Source organism: Pelobates fuscus, chromosome 10 (genome assembly GCF_036172605.1).
Source record: "Pelobates fuscus isolate aPelFus1 chromosome 10, aPelFus1.pri, whole genome shotgun sequence".
Taxonomy (NCBI): domain Eukaryota; kingdom Metazoa; phylum Chordata; class Amphibia; order Anura; family Pelobatidae; genus Pelobates; species Pelobates fuscus.
In genome coordinates this window covers 109,074,480-109,095,723 of record NC_086326.1, presented here as the reverse complement: position 1 = coordinate 109,095,723, position 21,244 = coordinate 109,074,480, and the positions used below count along the sequence as shown (strand labels likewise).

General features: G+C 42.3%; 1 protein-coding gene across 1 annotated transcript in view; it reads right to left on the bottom strand.

Annotated features, from left to right (window-relative positions):
- SLC43A3 (solute carrier family 43 member 3) overlaps positions 1-21,244 on the bottom strand; it is a 166,453-nt gene that overhangs the window by 62,710 nt on the left and 82,499 nt on the right. The window contains exon 8 of the mRNA XM_063434833.1: positions 16,897-17,012. Within this exon, the coding sequence (XP_063290903.1) occupies positions 16,897-17,012 (116 nt within the window). The remainder of the gene's footprint in view (positions 1-16,896; positions 17,013-21,244) is intronic.

Sequence of the window (21,244 nt, the reverse complement as noted above, 5' to 3'; positions counted from 1 at the left end):
CACTGGCTGGGATACATAGGGACACTGGGAGACATGAGGACAAAGACACTGGCTGGGAGACATGTGGACACAGACATATGGGGACACAGACATATTGGGACACAGACATATGGGGACACAGACATATGGGGACACAGACATATGGGGACACAGACATATGGGGACACAGACATATGGGGGCACAGACATATGGGGGCACAGACATATGGGGGCACAGACATATGGGGACAATGGGAGACATGGGGACACAGACATTTGGGAACACTGGGAGCCATGGGGACACTGAGACACTGGCTGGGAGGCATGGGGACACTGGGAGACAGGCCGGTGCTGGTATTGCAGAGTAATCTCCGTTTATACTGAGAAAAGTATTTGTATTTGTATTCCTGGTATTAATACCATCACGGCCAGGCAGCCTCAAATACAGGCTGTGCCTTAAAATACCAGTCAGGTGGGACGGAGCTTCGCGGCGAAACGAGCCGGACGCCATTACAGGCTGCTCTGTGCAAATGGCACGGACTCCGCGGCATATCTGCCAAACTACATGCCATCCAGGCAAAAAACTACCGGCACTACAAAGGGGAGACCATCCTGCACAACCCAATGCCATTTCGGTACACACCGAGGCAGGCAAAGCCCAAACGCAAAAACCGGGCCTACCTCACACCAAACTACCGCGGCCTGGAGTACCTGTGGGGCGGAGAAAGCCTGGGAGACTACAGTGATGAACCACTGCAGGACCTTGATCACATCCACAAGGAGATGGGGCGCAGATCGCAAAAACCACAGCAAGGTACAGCACAGTCAGACATAGGGGTAATGCTGCAAAAACACACCCCAGCCAAAATGGCGGCTGAACAGGGCCTAGACCCTCCACAGGCAGATACCCCTCCAGCCCAAACCACCTAAGGGGAAACAGGGAAAACCCTGCAACCCACACAGGCTATACCCAGCCACCAAACAGGATCTGCAGCAGATGCAGACTATGCTGCAAAATATCCAACGCCTGCTGGCAGCAGACTTACCAGCGCTCAAAATGAGCATGCAGCAGATCACAGAAAAAGTGACCAACACAGAGGGACAAGTCAAAACAATCCAGGGAGAAATCTCCACACTGCAAAACTCACTCCACCAACTACAACAAGACCACCAGCACATGGCAATCCAACTAGCAGTACAGGAGGACAAAAGCCGGCGTAACCATATCAAAATAAGAGGAATCCCGGCCTCGGTGAGCAACGAAGACCTACCGCACTACGTGAGGCGACTCACACAATCACTACTTCCTTTGGCAGTAACAAAGAAGCTCACCTTCGCAGGGATCTACCGACTACCCACCCCACCCAGAGCAGCAGCAACACTAGCTGGAGACGTCATCATTCGCTGCGTCCTACCCCAAGATAAAGGGCATATCATGAGTGCGCTCAAGGGCAAGACCCCGCTTGATTTTGAAGAAGCCCAACTGACCTTTTACCAGGACTTATCCAAGGCCACCCTCCAATGGAGGAAATCGCTTACTGAACTCACCAGCTAACTGCGCACGGCGGGAATACCATACAGGTGGGGAAACCCACGCTCCTTACTTGTCACCCACCAGGGGGGCAACACATAAACTCACCTCTGGGACTGAGGCCTCTGAACTCCTCACAAGGTTGGGCCTACAGAACCTGCCTGCCCAGGGCACAACCCACGACTGGAACATATAGAAACATAGAAACATAGAATGTGACGGCAGATAAGAACCATTCGGCCCATCTAGTCTGCCCAGTTTTCTAAATACTTTCATTAGTCCCTGGCCTTATCTTATAGTTAGGATAGCCTTATGCCTATCCCACGCATGCTTAAACTCCTTTACTGTGTTAACCTCTACCACTTCAGCTGGAAGGCTATTCCATGCATCCACTACCCTCTCAGTAAAGTAATACTTCCTGGTATTATTTTTAAACATTTGTCCCTCTAATTTAAGACTATGTCCTCTTGTTGTGGTAGTTTTTCTTCTTTTAAATATAGTCTCCTCCTTTACTGTGTTGATTCCCTTTATGTATTTAAATGTTTCTATCATATCCCCCCTGTCTCGTCTTTCCTCCAAGCTATACATGTTAAGATCCTTCAACCTTTCCTGGTAAGTTTTATCCTGCAATCCATGAACCAGTTTAGTAGCCCTTCTTTGAACTCTCTCTAAGGTATCAATATCCTTCTGAAGATAGGGTCTCCAGTACTGTGTACAGTACTCCAAGTGAGGTCTCACCAGTGTTCTGTACAATGGCATGAGCACTTCCCTCTTTCTACTGCTAATACCTCTCCCTATACAACCAAGCATTCTGCTAGCATTTCCTGCTGCTCTATTACATTGTCTGCCTACCTTTAAGTCATCAGAAATAATCACCCCTAAATCCCTTTCCTCAGATGTTGAGGTTAGGACTCTATCAAATATTTTGTACTCTACCCTTGGGTTTTTACGTCCAAGATGCATTATCTTGCACTTATCCACATTAAATGTCAGTTGCCACAACTCTGACCATTTTTCTAGTTTACCTAAATCATTTTCCATTTGGCTTATCCCTCCTGGAACATCAACCCTGTTACATATCTTAGTATCATCCGCAAAAAGACACACCTTACCATCAAGACCTTCTGCAATATCACTAATAAAAATATTAAAGAGAATGGGTCCAAGTACAGATCCCTGAGGTACCCCACTGGTGACAAGCCCAAGCTTCGAATATACTCCATTGACTACAACCCTCTGTTGCCTGTCACTCAGCCACTGCCTTACCCATTCAACAATATTCGAATCCAAACTCAAAGATTGTAGTTTATTGATAAGCCTTCTATGTGCAACAGTGTCAAAAGCCTTACTGAAATCTAGGTAAGCAATGTCTACTGCACCACCCTGATCTATAATTTTAGTTACCCAATCAAAAAAATCAATAAGATTAGTTTGGCATGATCTCCCTGAAGTAAACCCATGTTGTCTCTGGTCTTGAAATCCATGTGTTTTTAGATGTTCAACAATCCTATCCTTTAACATGGTTTCCATCACTTTCCCCACTACTGAAGTAAGGCTTACTGGCCTATAGTTGCCCGACTCCTCCCTATTACCTTTCTTGTGAATGGGCACAACATTCGCTAACTTCCAATCTTCTGGGACTACTCCTGTTATCAATGATTGGTTAAATAAATCTGTTAATGGTTTTGCTAGTACACCACTAAGCTCTTTTAATAGCTTTGGGTGTATTCCATCAGGTCCCATTGACTTATTTGTCTTTACTTTTGACAGTTGAAATAGAACCTCTTCCTCTGTAAACTCACGTGTAATAAATGACTCATTTATCCTTTTTCTTAACTGAGGTCCCTTTCCTTCATTTTCATCTGTAAATACCGAACAAAAATATTCATTGAGGCAGTCAGCTAGACCTTTATCCTCATCTACATACCTTCCTTCTTTTGTTTTTAATCTAACTAATCCTTGTTTTACTTTTCTTTTCTCATTTATGTATCTAAAAAAAGTTTTGTCCCCCTTTTTTACTGACTGTGCTATTTTCTCTTCTGTGTGGGATTTGGAAGCTCTTATAACTTGCTTAGCCTCTTTCTGCCTAATCTTATAGGTCATTCTGTCTTCCTCACTCTGGTTTTTTTTATAATTACTAAATGCTAACTTTTTGTTTTTTACTATTTTGGCCACATCTGCGGAGTACCACAGTGGTTTCTTGAATTTTTTGCTTTTACTGACAAGCCTAATGCAATTTTCTGTTGCCTTCAGTAGTGCAACTTTTAAATAATCCCATTTATTTTGGACTCCATATAAATTGCTCCAGTCTGATAATGACTCCTTTACACATATTCTAATTTTAGAAAAGTCTGTTTTTCTAAAGTCTAAAACTTTTGTTTTTGTGTGGTGTGACTCAGTCACTGTTCTTATATTAAACCACACTGACTGATGATCACTGGATCCTAAACTTTCACCTACAGTAATATCTGATACCAAATCTCCATTTGTTAACACTAAATCTAGTATGGCCTCTTTACGAGTTGGCTCCTCAACGACTTGTTTTAGAGACAATCCCAGTAGGGAGTTTAGAATATGTGTGCTCCTGGCACAAGTAGCTATTTTTGTTTTCCAATTCACATCAGGAAGATTAAAGTCACCCATGATGATAACTTCCCCCTTCATTGTCATTTTAGCTATTTCTTCAACTAGTAAATTATCTAACTCTTCAATTTGTCCTGGGGGCCTATAAATCACACCTACACGAGTTACTGTGTGATTACCAAATTCTAACGTAACCCAAACGGACTCTATGTTTGCCTCACTAACCTTTATTAGGCTAGATTTTATGCTATCCTTTACATACAGGGCCACCCCTCCCCCTTTCTTGCCTTCCCTGTCTTTTCTATATAAAGAGTACCCTGGTATTGCTATGTCCCAGTCATTTTTCTCATTATACCATGTCTCGGTAACAGCGACTAAATCTACACTATCAGTTGCCATTATTGCCACAAGTTCATGGATCTTATTCCCTAAACTGCGAGCATTTGTAGACATGACTCTAAGCTTATCATTGTTTAACCCACTTGCTACAGGCACCTTCTGTCCTTGTTTTGGGGGACAATTGGATTGATGTTTTATCACCCTTTTGCCCGGAACCCGGCAACCTCAGAAACATTTGTGCCAAGAAGACAGAGAACCAATGCACAAGCCACCTGACGGACAGGGGGGGAGAAGTCTCTTGCTCCTGTCCGCTCAACGGCGACACTACTTTGCCATGTTTAAGGTTTAATGTATTCTGTTTTCTCCCCACCCTCCACGCACTATAACCTCAAAGTTTAATACACCTGTTTATCACATACTAGCGGTAACGGCCGACGCAGACGCACAACCGCACCACCAGTACATGGAAACCGCAGCTCAGGACGACACCAACCCCCCGGACAGCCCCATGGTTAGGGCCACCACCCCTCACGAGTAGTCTCCACCGACACTGACCCATTAAACCCCCACGGGGCGTAGAAACACGCACTACGGCTACTCATGCGACTTACCAACCGACAACACAACACTCACTGAACCAACCCAGGCCCCGAAACGCGCTATGAGTTAATGAGTTAACAGCTTAGATGGGCCCAGAAATCCACTACAACCCAACACCTAGGCAACAAACCCACGAAAGACTAACTCAACTACACTCCTACAAAACCACACACTATACCTAGGATTTCATACTAGTAACAAAAAATTGTGCTGAAACCGGCTGAATTCATCAAACAACTACAGTTGTAACCTGCTATACTCTCATGTGATACATATGTTGTACCATATTTATATCTCTCATGCACGCAAAAATAAAGAATTAAAAAAAAAAAAATACCAGTCAGGTGGCAAACCTAAGAGTCGTGTGTAAAAAAAAAAAAAAAAAGTTTTTTTTTTTTTTTTTTAAAGGGGCTTATTCCATGGGCTTGGGCCTGGAGCTGCAGCTCCATCAGCCCCTTTGTTAATCCGGCCCTGCATGCAAGGCAGGTGCATATGGTTCAAGTGCATCTTGGATCTTGTTGCCAAAAATACGTGAGTAAGGAGAACCTATAGGACATTTTATGGGAGAAGGTTACATCAATGTGAAGTAATCCTCCTCAAGAAATGCCTCCGGAAGGAGGGGGATGTGTTTGGCAGGGAATCTGGCATGAAAGGGTTTTGAGGAGATAGCATAGAAATCAGTAGCCAGTCCCCAGGAACGGTCCGTAAACTTTCCAATATACAAGATACTGCAGTTTCCATGCAACCAGAATAGATCCCTAGCAATATTTTAGCTAACATAAGTACAAAATGGGCCATCTTGAGAACCAGTTTGCAATCATAAGAGTGGTGGTAAAATCATTCAATGGAGGGTGGCATTGTTCGGCACTTAAAGAAAATGGCAGCATAATTTAGAGCTTTGCTCTATTAAGGCTGCTAAATGGCTCATTACCAATCGCCCTATGTTACTCTGCAAATCTCTCCATGGCAAGAACTGAAGGCACAGGCTAAACTCTATACTTATAAAGGAAAAACACAGGTTGCGCTAAACAACAAATAAATATTACAGGAAATTGAAAATTATGAAAAAAAGAGTCTAAACAGATTGTCTGTATCCAGTAATCTTGCTTCCAGTAAAGTAGGACTTAGAGATCCACACGTACATACAAAAAAAAACAGAAAAAAAAAAAAACACTGGTGCAGATTTGTAGAGAGGGAGGAGCACGCAGATCACGTGCACTTTGTAAATGCCCACTCACACTTTACAGAGCTTCTAGCCAGCTCCAGTTTGTATAGCATGCAGTAGGAAAAATCCAATAGTGGGTGCATGCTTCTTGTGAGTAACAGCCAGTAGTGACCAGTGGTAGGCAATAAAAAAGTTCTCAAAAGAAAAAAATGAAAGGCTATAGTGCAATACTGTAGTTACACTGCGGATTCCCCTAGCGCTTATCCATAAGTGCATTTATACATTGCTTTTTTTGTAAATGTGTGGAATATCAGGCCTTGGTTTCAGACTTAACTACTACAGGAATTATTAGAATATGACACATTCACCGTAAGAATGAGAACTTTTATAAAAGACCTCAGTAGAGATCTCCAGGCAGATATCTTGCAATATACCAGCAAAACATGTGCCAAGCATCACACAACCTTAGTGAGCACACAGATAAATTGGAATCCAAAGTGGTTGAGGTGGCAGTCCCCACAATGGGGACAAATGTAAGTAGCAAAGGCTGGAACAAAAATGGGCAGATGTTGAGGAAAAATTGAGAACAACATTTGTATGAGAGGCATTGACACATGCATACACCAACTCTCCATGCAAACACCAATGCAGTCACACATGTAACAAAACATTCACTTTTCACAAAACCACCTACATTGACTCACACAGTGACACTTCACACCAATACTCTCCTGTGCTTATGGTGCAGTTTGAGTTCTCTTTTTTCCACTCTTACATATAGAAGCTCCCAGCAATAAAACAAAGAGTAATATGATTTATTTATTTATTTATTTAATCCACTCTTCAATTAATTTTGACTGGGCTCTGGATCCACCCCTGTCTGTACCCTGTTGTCATCACAGATACAAGTGAAACACATGTTGAGGTCAATTGAATGCAAAAGATTGAGGTCAACAGGTGTTTCTGGCCAGCCCGTGAAGACATCCATTGGTACTTGTTGGATTACATTGTGTGTATCATTCTACCCCAAGGCCAATCACAGGTCGTTACATGGAATATGAGAAAGAAGTCTAAAATAGGGTGCGAGAAAATACTGAGATCAAACAACAGATCAAATAACTTGCCCTATGGTGGGTGCCTGCTCAGTTCATAAACTAGTTTTATGTCATCTTGTGCCATTACAGAGAGAACCTAAACCATTTAAACAGAGGAGACATTTATCTGAATGTATTGGATATAATGGTTAAACTCACAAGATTCAAGTAATTGGAGCTTCAATAGTAAGTGGTTCCACCCTGAGTATCTTCATCTAATTTTTGATGACATGTGGAAAAAAGCCATGGTGCAGTATTTCAAAACATAACATACTGCATTAATGGTAGAAAGCATACAAGAAAGACAATAAATGCAAGACCATCAACATAAGTCTGGAAGCAGGAAATCCGAATACATTCGTAAAGTGCAAGAAAAAGTAATCTAAAAACATTAACTATAATGAATAATACAACTTGAAAAAAACACAATCAATAACTAAAAAAGTGTTTCGTCTGATAGGATAAGTCTGTCCTTAAGGGCAAACATTTTTAAATCCCAGGCTAGTGCAGCATAATAATGTCCAAATTCTTTAGAGGTATAAATATCCACGAGATCACTTCAGTTAATCCGAACACAAGGGGCTCAGTTGTATCCTCTTTAGACTTGATTGGTCGTATATGGCGTTTATTAATCATAGTGGAATGCATATGCGTTCCACCCGCATCATATCCTTAAATCTCTCAATCCAGTCTCCGGCTATTGAAGTACTTCTGGGTTGATTGGATGGGTTGGAACACATATGCACTATACTGGCATAATTTGTTGACGTCTCTCAGTTTAGTCGATAGTCAACAATGTATTGAAGGGTCCATCAGAGCATCAGGTCCATCAACAGAATGCACAGGTTGGCTGTGCAGGAAGAGCATGAAGATCAGAGCTCCCTTGCCTGCAGCCCCCCATGCATAAAAGCTTTTGCACGTGCCTCGTGGGGAGCCATAAGGCAGTCAGTAGCCTCTTGGGCCCCCTGTGACAGATGGAACACATAGGGCCCAGTCGCACTTCCAACCTTTGCAAGGCCCAATGTTCCCCCACTGTGTCCATATATGTTTCTGGGTTGTAATTGTATGTCTGTATGTTTCTGGGATGTAGAAGTAAGTGTGACTATGCTTATGAAGGTGTAATTGAACATGTTCGTGTGTGTGTATATTTCTGAGTACATAATTATGTGAACATAATGTACTACAACTTACATGACTTGCAAATGCCCAACACGGTTAGGGTGGCCTGCCCACAGAAGGGTTGTTTCAACCTGTCATGAATGGTATGTCCCAACCAGGGCAGAAATTGAAGAGCGTGCCAACGTAGCTTTCCTGCATGGTATTAGTGCCCTCGGCACAAGCATGTCTAATGATTCACTGGATGGGGACAGCTCCCTATTGCTTGTGAATGCAGGACAACAGGGAACAAAATTAGGATGAGTGGACATGACACCCAAAATTGTGGCTATCCTGCCTAAATCAGTACAGTTCGAATGCCTGTATTATTAAATATTGATAGGGCTATAAGTTATATGACATTTTTCTTAGGGCAGTGGTTTTCAGGCGGGGAATAGTGGACATGGTTATGGAAGCTGGTTGGCATGGTCAACACTTCTCTAAAGTGCTTACTTGATTGCTCTACAAAAAGTGTCCCTAGATATTTTTTTTTCAAATTTTGGAAACTATGCAATATAAAGAAAAAATGGAGATACAGAGAAAGGGACAGCACTAAGATCACTTACTAGAAAAAACAATAATATTGGGAGGCAGCTAACCCCAAAAGTAGGGATCCCTCTTCCCCACTAATAGAAACAGAATACAAAGTAAAAACAATAGAAGGGGTAGCGCCACAGAATAAATGTACACTAGGGTACAGTAAAAAACTACTTAAAATAGTAAAGATATATATATGTCCAAATAATAAAGTCCAGAGGTCAAATAAGTCCAAAAGGGGCCGCATGAGAGCTGAGCTCTGTATGTAACTGGGAGAGATCAGTGAAGCCCGGTGTGGCGAAACCAACTTCGCCACTGTGAACTGGAGAAGCCTGGTTGCTCGCCTGCTGCCTTTAGACTATGGACCAGATTTTTAAAAGACTTATTTTCCCTGCAGAAAGACTTATTCGTGCCTTTTCTGCCGGGGTGTTCGGTAGATTTTATCTACTGAACAAACTAACGAATGAGGGACCACCTAGGAGATGGAGTGTGCCGTCAATTGACCACCCAGACGTTGCGGTTAACCGCAGCTTAATTGACAAACGCTGGGTGGCCTTTGTTTGTCAAACGAACACGTGGCGGCGGCCATCTTAGCTCCCGAACAGCGGTGTTTTGCCGTCGAGTGTCTGGAACTAAAATCAGACACTCGACTAAGCAAACACCGCTGAGACCTCTAGACTTCCGTGGATTCGTGCTTCAACTACCGAACGAGACGCCGTTCGGTAGAAAGACTAATTCTTACATGGGGAATCCAACAAACCCAAAGAAACCCGCGGATGGCAAGCCGTATGGGAGTTTTAATACACTAACAGAGACCGACCGCAAGGCCAGGCCAAACCTTATGGAACTATTTTCGGTTACTTTGCCTGTGCGGTCGGTCAATACTTTAAAGTCCCATAACTCCCGAACCCTTTATCCGAATGGGCTGATTTCCACATATGTTGTTCCTCCAGACTATGGCTATCTGGAGATACTGGAGTATACCCAAGTATTTAGGGTACATCCAAGACTTGGTTAAAACTATGTCCATGTTAATTGTGTTAACAGATGGGTTTTATCCTGCTGTGGGCGAAATGGTCCACAACACCCGGCTTTTAACCGCAGCAATGGCAACCAAAAATCAGCGCACCACACGCAGGGAATACCACTGCCACAGACCACCCGTCCTCAAAACCCTCTCTGAGGAGGTTTTTTACAGAACAGGGATGCTCCCTCTCCCCCCTACTATTCGTCCTGGCCATAGAAACCTTCCTGAAGGCAATTCAGACTAATAGTAACATTCGCTTTTGCGGACAACGTCCTCTTTACCATTACTGACCCAATTCGTACACTCCCACATGTGCAGACGGAGATTGGGAAATTTGGGGCCCTGTCCAACTTTAAAATTAACACTGTTAAATGCGAAATCCTAGGGATTTTAGTACCTCCGTACAGGCAAACACGTATCCAATAAGCGCACAAATTCAAATGGATAAGCTCTGGACTAACATACTTAGGGATACACCAAACCACAAAAATGAAAGGCCTATACAATTAAACTACCCTCCCCTCATTGAAAACATCAGGCGGGATCTTAAGAAATGGGACTTACCCCACTTTTCCTTGATGGGTAGAGTCAATATCCTGAAGATGATGATCTTACCAAGGGTGTTGTATATATTCCAAACCCTTCCTATCCTCCTTCCAATGGGATTTTTCCGAATTATGCAGACACTGTTCACGAAATATATATGGGGCAATAAGCTGGCAAGACTGGCTTACTCCACACTGACGTCCACTACAGGCAAAGGAGGACTGAGCTTGCCTCATTTATACAGGTAGTACGTAGCGGTTATACTCACTCGCATAAAAGAGTGGACAGACACAGACAGGAAAACATCGTGGTACATTTACTACCCTGGCAGACTTGCCAAATCAGGGAACTCTCCCAAACAAACCACCCACTCATCCAACACATCCTTCAGATATGGAGGCAACACAAGAACACATGGGGGCTGTCCCCAGGACTCTCTGTATTTTTCCCCCTAGCAGCTCCCAAAATTTCCAGGGGAGCAGTATATTATCCCGAAGAACCTGTATCCAAGCCCAGACATAACAACAATCCTGACGGCTGACGACCCCCCTAAAATTAGGGAATTTCCCAGACTGAACTGACGGATGACTTTACTGGACACTATAAGCAGGACACAACTGAGTAACTTTCTGATTAAATCGGTCCTCCCCTTTTGGTTCCCAGGGAGTGACTCTAAACGCCCTCGGTCTAAAATATATCGTATTCTCCAGACAGCAATGGGGTATCAACAAGAATCTCCATTCCAACAAAAATGGATGAGAGGCCTATGCATCCACATGTCTGATAAGGATTACTAATTAAAACCCCAGTTAGCGTTGCCTGCAAGGAGACCTTCTACATCATGCTTCTGTGGACCCGCTTGACCCAATCCCAGGTCTTACTAAGTTGGCCCTGTTTTTTTAAAGAAACACTTGAACAGCAATTATTGAACCTATTTCTAGGAGAAGCTAACGCCCTTATCCCAATGTACTGGCGTCAAACACACATACCAACTAGAGAGCAATGGGTGCAACGGGTGGGGAGAACAAGGAAAATGGAGGAGATACACTGGTCAGTTCTCAGGAAGAAAGATAAATATTTAAAAATATAGGAACCCTGGATTAATTATTGGAAATTCCCCCTCCCCTTCTGCTGTGGTAGGAAAAACTCGTTCCTGTGAGTTATACCTTGCCATATGAGAACTTCTACCGCTGCTGCACGAGACATCTAAGATGTTGGTTAAATTACAAACTTAGCAGGATATCCCCTACCCCCCAACCACCCACTCTTTTCTCCCTCCCCCACCCTGGTTTCAACCCTTCCCTGGTGTACAACCACCATAGGGCAAACACATCACAAAAGATGCATACACAGGTGACACTAGGGTTGCTCACGACTACGGTGATACCCATTGGTCTCAATGCTAACCGCAACCTTAAAAACTCTCCTGGATGTAGGATGAGATACATGTTGAGATAATGAAGCACAAGACTTAAATAGAAACACGACAAATGTAATATAGACAGGAAGACGTTTGTAACCCGTATTATGTCCCTGAAAACTGTAACATGATGCTGATATTGATATAAAACTGCTGGAATATAATTGTTATTTAAATAATTGCTGGAAATTAAATAAAACACTAAGATATGGGTATGTAGTTGCTAAATATTGATATAAATGGTGAAAACGAGGATTATTTTTAATGACATTTAGGAAAACTTGTGATCATGTTATCAGCGGCCATTTTGGGCCTGATCAGTATTGGATTCTGGGATTTGTAGTGTGGCTGAGAGGTACCGAAAAAAATGGTGGCCGGGGAGGGGCATGGGGGGGGAGGTGAAAGGAATGGGTGGATAGGATGGGCAAGATGGACGGGTAGGGAAAGTGGGAAGGGACGGGGAGGAGCGAGGACAGCTTGTGCAAGTGGGATGAGATGTGGACGTGGTCTGAGTGTATCCGGAATAACTATAGAGTGAAGGAGATGGGTGGGAAGAACGTGCAGGGATGGAACTGACTTGGTGGGGGCAAGGATAAGTGGAATGGATATGTAAAGTGGGCATGCGGAAGGTAGATATGCGGGCGGAGAGGAAGGGGAATGGGATGGGTGAGAAATAGGAAATGGGATGTGTGCAAGGACGGCTCGTGCAAGTATGCCTCTGTGCCAGTATGCCTCTGTGTGTGCCAGTATGTATTGTGTGTATGTCAGTATGTCTGTCTGTGTGTGTGCAAGTAACGGGGCAGACTATGTCGGGTCCTGGGTCACTGACCAAGGACCCGACACCAGGAGGGTGCTATGATATGCTGCCGGGTGAGATGTCCCTCCTGCGCCCATCGCAGAATTTGCACCTGTCGTGGATTCTCTGCGCCCGAAGGGTATGCGCTACACATGGGGATTCCCAACCAAACTGCTGGTCATCAAAATCCGCAGTGTGCAGAGCTGCAGACCATGTGTTTCGCGAGATCTGATCAATCAGAGCATTGCCGCAGGTTATCACGGCAACACTCTGACTGGGTCTCGCAAGATTCATGGTCTTTTCATTCGGATTCATCGGATATTATGGCCATTGGACCAACAGGGAATTACGGTATTTAGTCCCCCCCCCCCTCTCCCCATCCCTTACACCATCTCCCCCCTCTCCCTCTCACATCACCCCCCTCTCCCTCTCACATTCCCCCCCTCATGATCACTCCCTTCCTCTCATCATCACCCCCCTTCCTCTCATCATCACCCCCCTCCCTCACACCATCACTCCCCTCATCATCACCCTCCCCTCCCTCACACCATCACACCCCCTCTCACATCACCCCCCATCCCTCACACATCACCCCCTCCCTCTCATCCTCATCATCAGCTGGGGGGGTGCCAAATATAGGATCCGCCCCAGGTGCCAAATGCTCCAGGTACGCCCCTGGTCTGTCTGTGTGTGCGTGTCTGTCAATGAGTGTATGCATGTGCCTGTCAGTGAGTGTGTGTTTGTTAGTGTGTATCAAATAAGCAAATGTGTGTGTGTGCCTGTCAGTGAGTGTGCCTGTTTAGGTGACAGCCCCCCCCCCTTTCAATCACATGGTAATATCAGGAAGTATTACTTTACTGAGAGGGTAGTGGATGCATGGAATAGCCTTCCAGCTGAAGTGGTAGAGGTTAACACAGTAAAGGAGTTTAAGCATGCGTGGGATAGGCATAAGGCTATCCTAACTATAAGATAAGGCCAGGGACTAATGAAAGTATTTAGAAAATTGGGCAGACTAGATGGGCCAAATGGTTCTTATCTGCTGTCACATTCTATGTTTCTATGTTTCTATGTTTTTACTCTCCTTTTGGTGCAATGGGCCACTTGACTGTCCCCTGCTCAACAACAACTGCGTTCTATTAGACCTCACCATAGTCTCCAAGCCTGTCTCCACAATACCACTACAAGCGGTGCCTGAGAATGTCTCCACAACATCACTACACTAGGTGCCTGAGCCTGTCTCCACAACACCACTACCCTCAGTGCCTGAGCCTGTCTCCACAACATCAATACCCTCAGTGCCTGAGCCTGTCTCCACAACACCAATACCCTCAGTGCCTGAGCCTGTCTCCACAACACCACTACCCTCAGTGCCTGAGCCTGTCTCCATAACACCGCTACACCTGGTGCCTGAAAATTTCTCCATAACACTATTACACGCTGAAAGTGCAGAAAATGAATTATGTAGAGCAACAGACTGTGCAATATGCCTTTTATCCACAACTCTAAGTCTACCAGATCCTACAGTAATCCATCTGCCATTCCTAGTACGTCTCTGCGGCAATAGCTTTACAGCAGTTCCAGCCTGAGTTTGTTTACCAGATCATTTAAAAATCTCAGACTACAATCTCCTGCCGCAATATAGTGAACAGATTATACAGTTTACAGCATCCAAATCTCAAAAAAGTGGAACGTGAAACAAATGCATAATAACTATTACACTGAACTAAGTCTGCCATTTTAATGAGGTGAATAATTTAAATCAAACAAATGTTAACTTTTTTTGTCATTTTGTATACCTCAGATTACCTCCAGTTTATCTCCAATCACACACTTTGAAGCAGCACTTAAATGTAGCAACCAAGCTATATTTGCCAAGCTAATGACCACTCCTAAAAGCACCACCCACAAGAAATGTTTAATACCTGGGTAGGCTTTTTTGCAAACAATAGTTAATTAACCAACAATCAATAGCAAACACCTAGCTACTCAAATGCCTTACCAATTACCAACAGGAAATCAAACTTTGTGCAATCAGTAATCTTTTCCTACAGATGAATCTTACCTGTGTCAGTAAAAAAAAAAAAACTCTTAGCAAAATCTTAGACAGTTGAAAATTCTGTAAAACTTTCCAGAATATCTCCAATCACACACTTGGAAGCAGCACTTAGATGAAGCAACCAAGCTATATTAGCCAAGCTCATGATCACAAACCGTATATAACTCCTAAAAGCACCACCCACTAGAAATGTTTTACACCGGGTAGGCCTATGCTTATTTGCAATCAATAGCTAATTAACCAACAATCAATATCAAACACCTAGTCTTTTCCTATAGATGAATCTTACCTGTAACAGTAAAAAATAAAAAAAACTCTTAGCAAAATCTTAGACAGTTGAAGATTCTGTAAAACTCTCCAGAATATCTTCAATCACACACTTTGAAGCAGCACTAATATGTAGCAACCAAGCACCGGATGACTATCCCATGGTGAAGCTATTTGCGGATCTCTCCGCAGCTACACTTCGCAGGAGGAAAGAATTTGCACCTGTCATGGATTCTCTGTGCCCGAAGGGTATGCGCTACACATAGGGATTCCCAACCAAACTGCTGGTCATCAAAGATGGGGGGATGAAGGCCATATTATCCCCAGAAGATGGCGCCCGCAAGCTGCACTCACAGGGAATTGATACACATCATGGCGATAGTGGGACTTCACCGCCGACACGACTCCGGCTAGAATGGAATAAGATGCCCAGCAGCCGCTGACAAAATTTGGATCAAGAACTGTGCTTGTACCGCAAGTACCTTCCATGCATTAAACCACACATGGTTTTCTGACAGATTTAAAGGTACATACACCATATACATAGTAGTTGCCTGGTATTCACACTGGTGACTCAAGCCTTTTTAAGTGGAATTAGCTCCTGGGTTCACCTATATCATTGCACCCACAATGATATAACTGTATTAAACCACACATGCTTAAAATCTAGTTTAAAACTAGACCGCCATGGCCTGACCGCCATGCTGACCAGTAGTGGAGTGGATTCCTTTGCCGTGACTTTATCAGCACTACACTAAGCCGGGTTGGCGACAGATGTAGACTGAAGCTATGATACCGGGTGAGCCGGTCAGCATACCTTCAGCAGCTGCAACGTGACACTGTGCCTGTGGGCTTGTGGCGGTTTGCCTTTTGAGGACCCAGTGGATTATTTCTGTTTGTTGCTTTTATTTAAGCGTTTACTTATATTTGTTTTGCTTTTAAATTATATCTAAGTGGGCATAGGTTAGCATACCCCTACACATGTAAACTGCTCAGCTGGGTAAATTTCTGGGTGAATTTCTTTATCAGTGGACAAACGTTCAAAATCAGCAGGAGATCAAATACTTTTTTCACTCACTGTATATATGAATATAAAAGTTCCAATAAAAATAAAAGTTTACTTTTTAATTTGCAATACCTTCAATATCGCTAACATTTTCTCCATGCCTGATTTTAAAGGACCACTATAGTGCCAGGAAAACATACTCGTTTTCCTGGCACTATAGTGCCCTGAGGGTGCCCCCACCCTCAGGGTCCCCCTCCTGCCCGGCTCTGGAAAGGGGAAAAGGGGTAAAACTTACCTTTTTCCAGTGCTGGGTGGGGAGCTCTCTGCCTCCGATCCTCCTCCGTTCCGCCCCGTCGGCTGAATACTCACGCGCGGCAAGAGCTGCGCGCGCATTCAGCCGGTCGCAAAGGAAAGCATTATCAATGCTTTCCTATGGACGCTTGCGTGCTCTCACTGTGATTTTCACAGTGAGAATCACGCAAGCGCCTCTAGCCGCTGTCAATGAGATAGCCACTAGAGGCTTTGGGGGAAGGCTTAACCCATTTATAAACATAGCAGTTTCTGCTATGTTTATAAAAAAAATGGGTTAACCCTAGATGGAGCTGGCACCCAGACCACTTCATTAAGCTGAAGTGGTCTGGGTGCCTAGAGTGGTCCTTTAACATGCTACTCTGAACTTGGTTTGCCTTCTTTTAAAGTTGAAGTAGCACATAGAAATAACTCACATATGTTGTCTGTGGCTGGGCATGTTACAGAATAACATGTATAAAAAAGCTGTTTTACATACATACTCACCAAGCAATGATGTACTATTTATGGATAGTTGTCCCTCTTCAGTCTTAATAGCAAGGTCTTCTTCACCATTTGAAATTGTTGTGGGTTTTGATGCATTGTTTTTCTTACATTTCAAACTGGAACAAAGAAGACATAATAAATACGGTGCAATTAATATAGTACAAGCCAAACATCATTAATCATACCCAAAATATCTAGTTTTAACTTTTGTTTATTTTTAAATATAAAAGCATTTTTAAAAATATGGCTATATTCATAGGCATGTGCATTGGATGTTCCAAGATGTCTGTGATTGGCCTGATGTTCCCTTGTTCTTATGAGGGTGCTTGGGGTCAACACCACAGGCAGATGCAGATCATTTTAATTCTCCCTCATGGTCTCAGTCTGGAACAGTGTCCCATTGGGCCACCATTCCAGTACATTGGCCAAATGGTCAGTGTCCAGCAACACAGCATACCATACTCCTATCAATAAATGCATAAAATGAATTTGCTAGCATTGGGTGTGGTTTAATGCTACACGCATTATGTGGCCATATTCGACAAGGCATTAGTGAGTGAGACATGGCTGAATCATCACCATCTTAATGTAGACAATTTGCATCCAGTTAGGACCATATATGGATAAGAGGTGTGCTTGGGCAATTAACAAACCTGTGCTTAATGAAGCCTATTTGTAGGGTATATTTGTCTGTACTAGCAGTGTGTGTCTAGATTTTTACCTGAGAAAGACCTATATTGGTCGAAACATGTTGTTTTGTTTATTTTTAATTGTTTTATCTAACTTTAATGATAATAAAGTTTATTCAATTTAATTTTGATTCCATATTCTTCTGGATATCCTTCAGCTCCAATGGGAATTCATCTATACCCATCTATCACTATTGTGGATGAATTGCATCTATGTTTCAGAGCCAATCTTTAAAATGACCTTAATATTGTTTTTTACATATTACACTGATATTTTTTAAGCTTATACTATATAGGGCCTGCTAATACATTTTTACTGAAAAAAGACCTGTCTACCATATTATAAAAAGGTAAAATATTATTGTGTTTGCTTTCACTGTTTGTACTTGTTTTTATTGATAGCTACGAACATGAGTGAAATCTCAGCTGATTTCCTTACAAAAAACGTAAGGCTTTCACATGAGAAAAAGAGGCTAAAATATCTAGGCATACAGTAGCTGTAACTATAGAGATAAAAAAAAAAAAACTATAGAGATTTAATAGAAGTCAATTATCTACCTTTACTAAAACAAAGTAATAAAAGCCTCTCCTTAATTACATAATTAATATTTTAAGGGCACTATTTTCCCAGACAATTGTTTAGCATTATTACAGTCAGCATTTATAAAATGCGTTTGGGGAGGAAGGAAAGCAAGAGTGAAAATGAAAAATCTAGCTAGGAAAAGACAAAATGGAGTTTTGGGATGCCCAGAGATACACCAATGATTTTGGGCCAGGATACCTCTTAATATAATGTTAACACAAAATATCTCTGTAACAAATGAAAATGGTATAAAATGGAGGCAGGGCCTGACAGCCGAGCTAGCCAGACATGTTTGAAGAGAGAAAAAAGATCCAAAGTGTGCTTGCACTCAATCACAACATAGGTGCAGGTATCTGGGTCACCACCAAAGACCCCAAACAATATATATCAAATTATACCGCATTTAAAATTTGAGAAAATGCCCAAAATATAGTTTATTAATACAATCTAGCCACTATTGGTAAAGTCCAAGAGTAAACCTTTAAATCATTAACATAAGACTAAAATATTATCCTGTCCACCAAAACGAAAGTGCATAGAAAGATGTAAAGTGCTAAGTGCCAAACCACTATACTACCTGTAAACCTTTACATATACTATATAGTGCAACAACAAATACATACATTTTTCATCTAATACTCTGATGAAAAATCTCTTAAGCAAAGTTTCTGGGATATTCTCTTACAGTCCTGCAAGCTGTACCAATAATGCATTTACTCCAGCCCATCCAGAAATGCCAAAATCCAGAAAAAAAAAAAAATAGAAAAAGGGAAAAAAAAAGTGGGGGAGAGTGAGGGAAAAAAATAAGAAAAAATTGAAAAATGCTGATACAAAAAAAAAAAGTCCTATGCAAGGGTCTTGGTCTGATCTTACCCATAATACATCATGGAGACCTCCTGATGGTATAAGGAAGTGTATCAATGGAACTTGGTCGTATGGATTTCTTAAGGAGCAGAAGGCCATTTAAAGGGACGTGACTTCCCGAGCGTGCAGCCACAGAACTGCCTCCCCTCATTTTCCTGAACTTGAAGGACTTCACAAAGATACCCACATAGTGATAACACCCTGGGATTATCTGGCTTTCTTCCTGCTCCTTAAGGAATCCATCCGATCAAATTCCATTGATACACTTCCTTATACCATCAGGAGACCTCCATGATGTATCTGGCACCTGCAGAAAGGTGGACTCATGTCCCCAGGGTTGACAGTCTGCCATCAATAAGCATTGGTTAAGCATTCCCAGGCACAGGCAACAGAGCCCTGAATGCACAGCTTATTTCCATTGCTTAATATGTCTGATTTGCTTCTCTGTGATAAGCAATAATTCCACTGGCTCATTCTCATTCTCCCTCTGTATGATCTCAGGTGGAGGTACAGCCCCTAAGTTATTTCATTTTAATTTCATGACTCACCAGTCACACCAGTTCTGTAACCAGTTCAGGATCATTCTTATTTACACCTTGGTAGCATCTCACTAAAACAATGCAGCTGTACAACACTGCCTCTAGCTTCCGTGGGAATTTTTATTTTTTTTAATAAGTGTATATGCCAGTCAAGCTAATTTAACATGTTATTTAATGCTCATAACCATCTAATACCATGTCTAGTAATTTTTCTTTAATGTAATTGTTCTGCCATTTTCAGTTAGCATGACAGGACAGCCTAAACATGCTAATTACACTAACCTATAAAACCGTGCTCCACCACTGAAAATGTATGACTTCAGGTACCCTGTAATTTGTAATTCCATGACAACAGCCAATCTTTTATCTGCAGTACTGCAACAGCCAGATTGACCCATGTGGGATCCTTACCTTGGAAGCATATGTCCCAGATCATACCAACCAATCTAGCAGACATTCCTCCCACTGCTGTAGATATTATTTTTTTTTTGGCTCATGACGGGCATGCTAGTTTTATCAGCATCTTAAAATATGCAATTTTCCTATGCTTTAAACCTAAACATATTATCCAGCTGCTACCAAGCTCCAGAACTAACCAGCATGTTATATAAATCTCTCTTCTTTGACAACGTTAAAGGGACACGATGGTCACCAAAAACAACTTTCGCTTAAAGAAGCAGTTTTAGTGTATAGATCATGACTTTGAAGTCTCACTGCTCAAATCACTGCCTTTTAGGAGTTAGATCATTTTTGTTTCTGTTTATGCAGCCCCAGTCACACCTCCCCTGGCTGTGACTCACACAGCCTGCTTGAAAGAAAATGGTTTCATTTTCATTTAGAAGGTACTTACTTTAAAAGTTTTTATCTCCTACTCTGAAAATTGAACTTTAATAATGCACAGGAGGCTCCTGCACGGTCCAGCAAGCTTTTAACAGAGCAGGAGATAAGAAATTCCCAATTAAACAGAATTTGCAATAAAGGAAATATGAACATTAGATGACTATTTACAGGAAGTGTTAGGAAGGCTGTGCAAATCGCATGCAGGGAGGTGTTACTAGGGCTACATAAACAAAGTGATTTAATTCCTAAATGTTGGAAAATTCAGCAGTGAGACTGCAGGGGCATGATCAATACACCAAAATTGCTTAATTAAGATAAAGTTATATAGTGTCCCTTTAATGTCAGCCTACACAAGATGTCTCAATTAGGCTTACTGCAAGATGTCTCAATTAGGCTTACTGCCTTATCATTATGTGACATAACTTTTATCAGCCTGTTTATTACTTTAAAAATGTGCAGTTCTCTTATATGCCACAATATTATGCCTCTTGAAATGCCCGTATTTGCTGTTGTGGCAAAACAAGCCTGTCTGGCAAGCTTTTGCACAACAAAAATAAAGAATTACAATATTTTTTTTTAAATGGTCTAAAATGGAAAAAGATATAACTGGGGTAGAAAATGTAACTTCACTATTTTGGGCATTAGATATTAATAAAAAAATCTATTTTAGAGGCAAGATTCAATACACTGATACTTAGGGACTTGGCGAGCTGGTAGAATAGACTAATAAGAGAAACAGGACTTAAAAACAAAATAATTGGACACACAGACTACAACTAGACCTATTACACTGGACGTAATGGCTAGTAGAAATTACGTTAGACCTGTTATTT